Raw genomic sequence first — 12814 nt, forward strand, 5'->3', positions numbered from 1 at the left:
ACACGAAATGATAAACTCTATGATACTATTAATACATGTAAAGCCAATAGTATTGATATTATCTTTAATGAACTGAACTTCATTTGCTTTTGACATAAAATAAATGCCATACATTGACATAATAATTGTTAAAATTGTATTAAACATAATAATACAATTAACACAATTAGCAATTTTTGTTATTGTCATTTTAGTATTCATAAATAATTTTATATAAAATTTCAATTTAATTGCCAAATAACTGGAAACTCTTTTTTCTATATAAACATAATAATATTATATTAAAATTTTTATTTTTAAATTTAATTAGCAATTAAATACCTTGATAATATTTTATATTTTCACATAGTTCTATAGCAATACTATCAATAGTATTACAAACCAGACAAGATATGATCCAGTTTATAAAAGGGATTGTCCAACTATATATAAAACCAATTAAATAATAGATAATAAAAAAGTTCATAAAGAAATCTCGATTTTTAATATAAAATGTTATCATAATAGTAAATAATATTATTTTGTGAATTATCATTGCCAGTATACTAATAATAATTTTTTGTTTATTATAAATAAATTTATTATTGACTTTATTATTATTATTGTTGTTGTTGTTGTAAAAATCGGCAAATATTTCAAACATTGAGTACAATTTGAAATTAATAACATAAATAACTATTAATGTTACTATTTGTTGTAGGAATTGCATTAGACATACTATATAACCAAAATTACTAAATAAAATTGTATTAAATTCAGTATTGCCATTGAATGTTAGATACAAAATTGTTATACCAGTCACCACAACAATTATTGTACACATATAGCCATAGTATCGCCAAAATCTGTTTGACGATACAATCAATTTGTTTGGATAGACCAACGATACGGTTAGACCACCAAATGTAGCACCACTTAGACGATGAAAGTATAGAAACAGTTGGATGAGTGCATTGAGCCAATGGTTTGGTTTGGTTTTTGCATTTGTAGGCAATGTATCCAAAATTGTTTTCGTATAAAAATAATTTTGTTTATCCATTGATTAATAGTTAATAAATATTTTGTATAATTGTTATTTAAAACTAGAAAAATTTAAGTTTGAAAATGTTGTTTATAGATATAAATAAAAACTTAAGTTCAATACATAATATTTAGTGCATATTTAGTGCATAAAAATATATTAATATATTCCTCATATAAATATAATTTAAATATAATACAATCTTGATGATATATTTTAATATAATATTAAATATTATGTGAATTTATTTTGATGTAATAGAAAATAGTTAAATAATATTTTTACTATTATAATATATTTACATTTTGTTCTTATAATAAATAAAATAAATAAAAATGTTGGATAAAAATTATTATTAATATTTTCTTAATAAATAATATACAGGTAATATAAAATAAACTAATAATGCTAATACAAATTAAATCATAAAAATTACAGTAAACAAACAAAAAAAAATATAAAAACAGTACACATAAAATAATTTTATATATTGTTAAACAAATAAGGTAAAACGACAATTTAAAATTAGTAGAGATTTAATCGATAAATATATAATATAAATATTTTATTATAATAATATATATATTACTGTATTTATTAATGTAGAATATTAATGAAAAAAATATATTATTATTTTCATTATATTTAAATATTTGCAATAAAAATTTATTAATAATAAACATTAACTCAATACATTAAAATATAACATGCAATCAGGGTATTAAATGTGGCAGGCATAAACTATAGATGCCAATTTTGCCAAATACTTGCCCTGCCTATGCCATGCCCTGGGCATCTATTTTCAGGTGGTGACACCTATTACTATGATTTTATATTATTTATTTATTTATAAAACATTGTTTTATCTATATATTTGTTTTGTATACCTTTAATTAAAAGTTAATATCATTAGAAATAAGTATATTACTTGTAAATTTAGTTAACACGCTAAAAAAATAAATTACATTATTTTTATAAATACAGTTGCTTTTTAGCAATTTAATGTGGCAGGCAAATAAAATAGATGCCTAAAATTCCAGGGATTTATGGCATCTATTTGGACATTTCTAGGGCAGGCATTTATTTCCTTAAAACCCTGCATGCAATACATTTATCATTTTATAAATTATTAGAACAATTATATACTGTATATATAAATGCAAATATATAATAAACTATTACATAGTTAACCAATAATTAATATAAAAACAATTTATTAGGTGATTAAAAATTTATTCTAAAAATTATTTTTGATTTTATCAGCAAATTTGTAGATTAATAATAAATAACGAAAATATTTCAATACAATCTATAGAGTAAATAAAAAAAATAAAGTTTTCGTTTTAAAACAATATTTATTATCAAAATACCTGATAAAAGATAGTGAATGTAAGCGCAGACATTTGTGGGCCCAGACATAAACCAATTTTACGTTTACTGGACAGTCGTTCAAAATAAGTCATTAATTTCAGTTTAAAACGCGTCCGAAACGGGTATCCATTGACGCGCCATTCAATACGTGACAATGCGATACACGTGCTGTGAATATTATGCGATAGTTTTGCGCTCCGGTATTGAAAAATAAATATAAAACTGCAAACAATAACAGAGTTTAGCCCATAAAATATTTTGATGTCATAGTCTAGTGTTTCAAATAATATTTGATGAATTATAAGCAAATTCATTGGTATCAGTGATAATATGAATGATAAATATAGTTTTGATTGAAATCTATTCAAACAATTTAATAGATAACAAAATCTATTGTGATCTTCAATAAACATATTTACAGATTTTTGCACTTTAGTTATATTATTTGATTTATTATTAATTTGAATTAAACGTGCATTTATTATGTTAATAACTTTTAATGATAAAATATTATGAATTACCAATATTATGATTACAATATAAGAATCAAAAAACAAAACATAAAACACAATCATTTGAAATAATTGACATAAAAATGAAATGAAAAATGTTTTAAATGTATAAAATCTATAGATTATCAATAACCACATTAAAGTTGTTGAAATTACTAACAAAAAAAATAATATTTTTAGTTACATTTTATATTAAATTTATAATACTTACAGCTTAAAGTTAAAAATATTTTTCCAAATTTGAATATTAAATTTATTTGTAATTTTATTTTTACAATAGTATTATTATCTAATAATAAATTAGGTATTAATTGACGTACAGGTATGCGACCATCCGATGTTTTAAACGGCATAAACCATAGTATAGTTTTTCTCGTTAAATGATATTTTTTAAATAGATAACTACAAAATGATGTGGCTAAAATAAATATTAATAAATTATACTCATGTAAACCACCCATAAAGTAGCAAATATCAAATAATAATAATTTTGTATTTAATTTAGTACTTTTTGCTATAAATAATGACACAAATTTTATAAGATTAAACATATATATAAAGTATATAAAATACTCAATCAATTGATTTGCTTTGTTGAGTATAGCTTTTTGATAAAACTTATCGTAATAATAATTAACTAAAATATTTTGTTGCTTAAAATCTATAAATTGAATCATTTTGTTATTGTTGTTAATGGTTAGAAAATTTAAAAATAATTAAGAAAAATTTTATTTTAATAATTTTAATTTATCTAATATAAAAGCAAGTTTATATTTTATTATAGAAATTTATTTTATAAGTATAAAAATATTTTTAAATATGTTTTATATTAACTATAAAAATACATTTGTTTGATTGATCATTATTAAGTTTTCTTATTAACTTTTGATTAATGATATAAAAACACACATTAGTTAGTCATATAATATATTTAAATTATGTTAATGACAGAAAACATTAATTATAATGTATTAATAAATATGTATAATATAGCAAAATATGTTAAATATTATGAATTTGAATCTATTATGAACTTAAAATAAAAATAAAGACATCGATAAAAATTATTTGAACTATAATGAAAATTAAAATAATACTATAACATTGCAAACAATTATTATAATTATCTAAATATATATATATTTATTTATGTAAAGTCTATCATTTATAATTATGTAGTTCAAAATAAATAAACTATTATTTATATAAATACTTAAATGTTAACATTTTCAAATTATTACAATTAATTTTCAATGTTTATAAAGTTTGTACTGGTATTATATGTATTGAAATTGATTTGAAGTCAATCAAATATTATTCCACATAAATAATAAAAATATATAAATAGTTTCATAAATATTATCTGATTTTTTATAGCAATATTGATTGATGTTTAACACCTAACATACTTTACCACTTAATCACTTAAATTAATTGTTTACATTGATATTATAATAATATGTTAAGATTTAATAATTTATTTATACCATAAATACAATTTAACAGATTTAATATTATTATAATATTTCTATAAAACGTAAATATACAAAATAATAATTTTGTTAAATTAAGTAATATAAATATGTATTTGTTTAAATAAAAAATATCAACTTTATTGCATTTATTAATTTCACTAAAATCTTTTTAAAATATAACATTAACATTATAAACTAAAAATTCATTAATACTGTCAAATAATAAAATAATCTAAAAAGTATTATTGATATAACAATTTATTAAAATAATATGTTACTAAAAATTAAAATACTAATATAGAAATTATTGTAAATAATTAATTTACTGATGTATTTTATAAATTATAATGCTGATTAAATAAAAAATTGAAATATATATTACAAATTATAATACATTTAAGATTATAATTCATTTAAACAAAACAAAAATATTAATTAATTTAATCTAAACTTTGCTTTGCATCATAATAACGGTATAGTTCAACACAAATGTAAATATCTGTTAAAATAAAAATTATGACAAATTAATTATAAATTATATTTAATATTTAATTTTTTTATATAAAATAATACCGCAATGAATGTGTGTTTATTAAGTGTCGCAAAACCAGCGATAGTAAAGCCAATGTTTGTCAATGTATTAGTCGTTAAATTTCTAAATATATGCCATTCATTGCTAACACTACTATCTGATGACAGACCGGTGGCGGCCATCGATTCCAACACTGCATTCAAATTGAGTACCGATTGACCAACAGATCCGCACATCAAACACGAAATGATAAACTCTATGACATAACCAATACTAACAATACCTATCATTATAGCATTATTTTTAATAAATAGTATTTCATTAGCTTTCGATAGGAAAAATATGCCTAACATTGACATCATTATTGCGATTATTGTATTACACATTATTATTAAGTTAATAATATTATCCATTGAATCAATAGTTGTCTTAAGTTTTATAAATAAATTTAAATTTTGTTTTAATTTTGACGATTTAAATAGAGCATCTAAAAAAATATTATTAAAAAATTTAAATTAAAACATTATTATTATTTATCATATTATACAATACAATAAGATATTACATTTGAGCTCTACTGCCATATTATCAATTGTATTACTAAAACACAACGATATTATCCATATTATGACTGGAAATATCCAAATATATGTTAGATTGAAATAACCAAAAATATTTGAAAATATATGAATTAAGTCATTTCTAGCTCTAATAAGATTTAATATTATGATAAACAATGCAATTTGTCGTATTATTAATATAACTATGGATGCAATAAATTTTTTGTTAAATTTAAAAATTTTGTTCAATCCATGAGCTAATAGATTGTCGTTAATAAAATTGACAAATGTTTCAATAAATTTATAGGCTTTAAGGTTTGCATAATATATGATAATAATTATATGTAATAACTGTGTGATCTGAATCAATAATAATAATAATGAAAAATACTTGAATTGTGATTCATTAAATATTATTTTACTTGAAACAATTGTATCATATAATTGTAGTGAACCAACAAATATCACAGTTAGACCAAATAGATTGCTAATATATTTCAAAAATCTACTTGATGATATTGTTATTTTGTTGTCACTATTGATATCTAATTTAAGTCCACCAAATGTTAAGCCAGAAAAACGATAAAAATAAATCAATGATTGAATAAATATAATTTGCAGTTTAGAAATGCCATATTTAGTATTTGATTTTGTATTTTTTAATATTATCATTTTATCAAATTAGTTATACTAAAAAAATCTAAAGTATTGTATTACTGATTTATTATTTAAATAATTATATAAATACTAACTATTTTTTTTTAATTTAGCTGTTTTAAAAAACGTTATGTAAAATCAGTTTTATTTATATAATATAGATACTTCATATACTGTATAAATAATATAAGATATTTTAATAAAATTAATTATTTACTTTTATATTATTTACTTAATCAGAAAACTAATTTATTTATTTAATAATTAAATATTTACTGTATGTTTAATAAAACGTACAAAAAAATATTAAAGAAATTTTTTCCAATTTATTACAATTGTATTTATTTAATAAATATAAACTCAATTTTTTACATATTTACGTGAAAAACTATATAAAATGTCAGGGTTAAATAAGGTAGGGTATGGTAGAGTATGACCATTCCACCCCCTCATCGATATAGTTCAAGCAATAAAATAAAATATTTAAATAATTAATAAGAAAATAATTTAATTATTCTAAAAAGTTATTTTTATTCTTAAGTAAATATTTGCTGTATTTTTATAAAACATTTTTTACAAAACATTTGACATTTATTATTATTGTTCTTATAATACATTAATATTTATTATTTTTAATTAATAATATACTGTATATTATAATATATCAATAAATAAATAAAAATAAATATAAGCATTTTATATTATATGTAAATTATATTAACAGGCAATATACCGGTATAGATATTGTATTTTATTATGTTATATAAAATTTGTTTTGCAATATATAATAATTAAATAAAATTTATTAAAACATTATTATTGAATAAATATGAACTCAAATCTATTATTTCATATTTATATGATTTAATGATGTAAATTATGACATATGTATAAAATATTTAAAATAATCTTAAGATTATAGAATTATTTTAAAATTATTTATTCAATTAAAATACAAATATAAAGTTAATTAAAAAACTTTAAAAAAATACAAATACAACTAATAAAATAAATAATATCATATATATAACTAAATTACATTTCCCATTAAGAATGCAGTTAATTACTCGATATTTCAATAACAAAATTGATCTAACTCAATTACTAGAAAAACATTTAGCAAAAATAGGGTTAATAAAAAGATAGTATGATTAGAAAAAATTAGTTTATTTTAAAAATATTAATTGCCTTAAAAAAAATAAAACAATTGTATAAAAAATAGTATTTTCATATTTTGCTTTGCATCATAATAACGGTGTAATTCAATACAAATGTAAATATCTGTTATGAAATAATAAAATAATTATTAAGTATTTACAGTATTTGTTAAGTATTACCGCAATGAGTGTGTATTTATTAAGTGTCGCAAAACCAGCGATAGTAAAGCCAATGTTTGTCAATGTATTAGTCGTTATATTTCTAAATATATGCCATTCATTGCTAACACTACTATCTGATGACAGACAGGTGGCGGCCATCGATTCCAACACTGCATTCAAATTGAGTACCGATTGACCAACAGATCCGCACATCAAACACGAAATGATAAACTCAGTGATGACCCCAATAGAGGCCACACCGATAATCATAGCGTTATCTCTAATAAATGGTAATTCATTTGTTTTTGTCAATAATAAGATACCGGTCATCGACATGAATATCATATATATTGTATTAGACATTATTAGACAATTAATACATTTATCAATGTTAGTGATAGTTGTTTTTAGTTTCATAAAAACAGTCAAATTTTTTCTTAGTTTATCTATAATTAAAAAACATTAAAATTCTCATTATTATAACAATCTTACAATAAATATTTATAATTTAAATACAATATTTATATATTTTTATTTTATAACAACTATATTAGTAATTTTAATCAATATATGAATTAATTTAATAAAATCAATTATTATAAATTAGGTTTTTTAAAATAATTAATCTAAATTAAACATTAGTTTTAAACATATATAAAATTATTGTTAACCTATAGTAATGCTGTTATTAACATTAATTGTCAGATCCATAGACATGTTTTTGATAATGTTTGAAATATACCATGATATTATCCAGGTTATCCCTGGAAATATCCACATCCCTGGTTATATGTATACATTAAACAATGACAAAACATAGCTAATATTTCATAACTAATATGACTGGATACTAGTTTATTTAAAAATAAATAAACTAGCAACAATTGATGAATTATCCATATTATAGTAATAATAATAACATTTTTATCACATTTGAAACAATTATAATGTGAATAATTGACAAATTCAAACATTTGGTCAAACAGAGGATATGATCGGAAATTTGCGATAAATAATATTGCTGTCAGAATTGCAAACATTAGCAATTGAATCGATAGTATTTGTAGAAAATAGGCATTAATTTGATTATAAACTGTAAATTTATCAGTAATTACATTATAAAGTTGAAATCCTGAGACTATATAAATAATTAATGCCATTAAATAGCCATACAATTTGTACCATTTGTTTGATTTAATTGTGATCTTATTATTATTATTTGATTTAAGACTTATCTGAATTCCACCAAATGTTATGCCAAATATACGACAATAACATATAAATGTTTGAATAAATATAAATTCATTTTTAGAAAGTAACCCATTATAGGGATACTTTGATTTACTCATTGTTTAGTAATTGTTTTTAACTAATTTTAGTTTTGATAAAAAAAACCAATGAAAATGCTAAAATATAATCTATGATTTTATTTAGTTATATAGAGAAAAATTTTTACTTTTAAAATCTATAAAATAGACTACAGTTTTTATATAATATAGTTTAGTAAATCATTTTTTTTATTAATGTTTTTTATTGAAATCATTGTAAATAAACATATTCTAACTTTTATTTTGAATAAATATACGATTAAATATTAAATATTTAGTTATTAATCATATAGTAAACCGGTATATACTATAGTATTAAATAATATTTTAGTTTGCAGTAAATAAAATTTGAATAAATGTTTAATGTAAATTTATTATTACAAAATTATTAAAATAAAAAATAACTATAAAAGTAAATATATAATTTTGACATATAAATAACAAAATAATATTAACTGTTAAATACAATATAATACAATAAATTGCATATTAATCAATAAAATCATTTATATATAGAAAATAAAATGTTTTTATAAAATGTTTAAACTATTATCAATATATTAATGTATAATATAATACATCAGTAAATAATTAGTACTGTATTTTTAAAAATCTTTACTCAACCCTATTGATGAAAAAAACATCTGTTAAACATATGATCTTAAAAATAATTATAGATTTTCAAAAACAGTTCATCCAATTGTATGACAAAACAAAAACATTTATATACAGTGTCTTAGACACCATAGAAATAACTGTATTCATCCAAAAACTTATTTACATCAATAATAGTCAAAATTACAGTATATTATAAATGTATAATTTCTATATTGTATTATATTATTATTATTGTTTGTTTTTTGTTTTACTTAATAATTTTTATGAACTTATATCTTATAATAGATACAATATATAAATATAATAACTAATATAAAAAAATGAATTTTAACGAAAAATTAAAAAATAATTTAACAAAATTAAAAAAATTGCAAAATTTGTCACAATGTTTGCAAAAAATTAATGTTAATTATTATAATAAATTATCTGATGTTTTGTATGATCAAGTTTCTAAAATTAACTGTAAAAATAGTAAATATAATAAAAATATTTCTAAAAATGATTTTAAATCATTAAAAATAATATTAAATTTTAAACATCTCAATCAAAACCAATTGAATTCACAAATCAATTATAATTTACGTTACAATCGGCGGCAGTATTATAAAAGTAATGGTATGTATAATAAATTATGAATTATTTTATTAAAAAAGTTATATAAAAATAATACTAAAGTTGTTGATTACAGCAGACATTAGTGAATCGGATTATGAATCGGATTATGAATCGGACAGTGGATCTGATAGTTCAGAGACAACAAGTTTTGTGCACAAAATAACCGACAACTCGACTAATGATTGTCCATATGATGGCTGTTGCAAATCATTTGCAACCAAATATGCACTCAACAGACATATTAAATATATTCATACAAAAGTTAGGCCAAACCGGTGTGATGTCAAAGGTTGTCAAATGAAATTTGTTGATAACTACACACTTAATAATCATCGAGTCGTTCATTTCAAACGGAAACAGTTGTTTGTCTGCGATGTCGACAACAACGACAACAACAACAACAACTGCGGCAAACAGTTTACAACAAACCAATGTCTCGTAAGACACAAATTGCGCGATCACTCAATAATTGTGCCGAAATATCGATGCAATTATAAGGGTTGCGGCAAACAGTTTGTACATAATTATCATTTGAATCGACACAAACGTAAAGTACATTTACGGCAATTGGCGTTCAAATGTGAGTACAATGGTTGCAACAAATCGTTTTCAGATAACTCGCATTTAGCTAAACACCGGTTCATACATACCGGCCAAAAGCCACACATATGTCATGTCAAAGGTTGTCGTCAAAGATTTAAACAATTGGTTCACTTAACTCGCCATCAATTTACGGCACATAAACTCTATTAATTGTACTAGGTTATTTATAAAAAACATTAGACATTTTGTAAAAAATAATAATAATGTTCAATATAAAAATGTTTAATTTATGTAATAATATTAATAATAATAAAGACAAAGTATATAAGATTATTTTAAATTTGATTTATTTAGTTGTTATTTTAAAATAATAGTTATTTTTTTTGTTTTTTAGATTTTTAAAAAAAACCCTATCATAACTTATTTTGTTCAAATTATAACTTATAAATTATGTTAAGTTATAATTATTATCATAGTTAGAAATTAGTAATTTGTTGTATTTATAATATTTAAAAAAAATTAATTATAAATTTTAGCACACTATTTTTTATCAAACTTAACCATAACTATTTTATTGAAAAATTATTAAAATAAAAAAGGTATTCCCTTATTATGACTTTTTTTTATAGTTTTCCTGTAATAATCACTACTACTGTAGAGCTCAGGTAGCTTTCACATGACAACCCTCTGTTAACAGCCATCTATTGTTTAAGTCATTGCACTGATTAATATCTTTTTTTTTGTTTATCAATGTTTAAGCGCAAATAGTTTACAAACATATTGATAAATAAATACCAATAAAAATACTTTATTTTATTTGTATTATCAAAACATGTGTACTTTTATTGTTTGGATATAAATATTTGTGTATTTTCGCTGCCATTTCTATACAATTATACAGTTTTTCATAAGCTATTGCTATAATACTGTAATTGTCATCAAAAATATTTATTATTAAAAACTATTTGTTAAAAAAGTTTCACAACAATAATAACAACAAAATGAATAGTGAAATAAACGTTACTATAAAACAATTGAATAGCAAATTAATGAGATTATATCATATGAAATGTTTAGTAAAAAAGTTGTCTAAACTTAACGATAAATTTCAGAAAGAAAATAACAGTTTATTTGATAATAATAATAATAATAATAATTTTGATGAAAATTTAGTTGAATGTAATTCATTGAAAGTTTGCCACAAAATACTATTACCCAATGTTTTGGACAAATTTGTTGATAATATTAATGATAAAAAATACAAATGCGATGTCAATGGTTGTAATAAATCCTATACCAATGCAACTAATCTATACAATCATAAACAGTGTCATCACTTTAATCGCAAGTATAGGTGTGATGTCGGCGATTGTAATAAAAAATACGGACAAAATCATACACTATTACGACATAAACGACTCGTCCATGCAATCCGGCGGCCATACAATTGTGATGCCATTGATTGCGACAAAACGTTTTGCACGCGAAACGCATTGTTTGACCACAAAAGGTCTGAACACTTAGCGGTAATGGTTAAGAAAAAAGTAGTTAATAATAATAATAACAATACTAAAGATTTTGTATGCGATTGGCCACAGTGTAGCTACCGGTGCACTGGTAGTCGTAATCTGGCCGCACATAAACGTCAAGTACATACTGTGGGCAAACAACCAAAGAGGGGACAATTTAAATGTGTTTACGACGGCTGCAACAGACAATATAATAAAATGCTTACACTGTTAGTACACCAACGATTGGCTCATCATATCAATGATAATTTTACCGATAGTCGGGTCAATACAAATCAAAACAAACAGATTACTGATAAAGAAATAGTCAATAATAATAAAGATTTTGTATGCAATTGGCCACAATGTACATACCGATACACTGGCCCGCCGGGTGACGGTAGTCAGGAACTGGTCCGACACAAAAAGATAAGACATAAATTGAAACCAAAGACAAAGGCGTTTAGATGTGTTTACGACGGTTGTGACAAACAATATTATAATGTGGCGGAACTGTTAAAACATCGTCGATCGGCTCATAACATCTACTCTAATCGTACGGCAAATAAATACAATACAATTACCGGTAGTGACGGTAATAATCAACAATTATATTGTTATGTAGTCGTGTCTAACAAATCATATAAATATACGTTGGGATCTAAGTCTTAAATAAGTTTTTAAATTTTTATTTTATATTTTTGTATAATTTTCTATTTAATTACATATTAAGGCAGAATTATTATACAGTTTAT

The 12814-nt window shown here is 21.4% G+C and overlaps 2 protein-coding genes across 2 annotated transcripts; both read left to right on the forward strand.

The window, feature by feature from the left end:
• Positions 1-8190: 8190 nt before the first annotated feature.
• Positions 8191-10761, forward strand: LOC128963246 (zinc finger protein 143-like). Its single transcript, XM_054309747.1, has 2 exons — positions 8191-8232; positions 10069-10761. The coding sequence occupies exons 1-2, from the start codon at positions 8191-8193 to the stop codon at positions 10759-10761; spliced, it is 735 nt and encodes a 244-aa protein (XP_054165722.1).
• Positions 10762-11600: 839 nt separating this feature from the next.
• Positions 11601-12731, forward strand: LOC128963247 (zinc finger protein 429-like). Its single transcript, XM_054309748.1, has one exon. The coding sequence runs from the start codon at positions 11601-11603 to the stop codon at positions 12729-12731; it is 1131 nt and encodes a 376-aa protein (XP_054165723.1).
• Positions 12732-12814: the final 83 nt, after the last annotated feature.

The sequence above is a fragment of the Oppia nitens genome, unplaced genomic scaffold (genome assembly GCF_028296485.1).
Source record: "Oppia nitens isolate AA-2021 unplaced genomic scaffold, nextdenovo-longstitch-racon4-pilon3 scaffold7_pilon_pilon_pilon, whole genome shotgun sequence".
Taxonomy (NCBI): Eukaryota; Metazoa; Arthropoda; class Arachnida; order Sarcoptiformes; family Oppiidae; genus Oppia; species Oppia nitens.

What these genes read in the sequence shown, in the direction of transcription:
- LOC128963246 (XM_054309747.1), top strand. Translation starts at nt 8,191, where the DNA reads ATGATATTATCCAGGTTATCCCTGGAAATATCCACATCCCTG. An exon ending in TGGAAATATCCACATCCCTG is followed by an intron (nt 8,233 to 10,068) that starts GTTATATGTATA and finishes ATAATACTAAAG; the next exon opens with TTGTTGATTACAGCAGACAT.
- LOC128963247 (XM_054309748.1), top strand. Translation starts at nt 11,601, where the DNA reads ATGAGATTATATCATATGAAATGTTTAGTAAAAAAGTTGTCTAAACTT.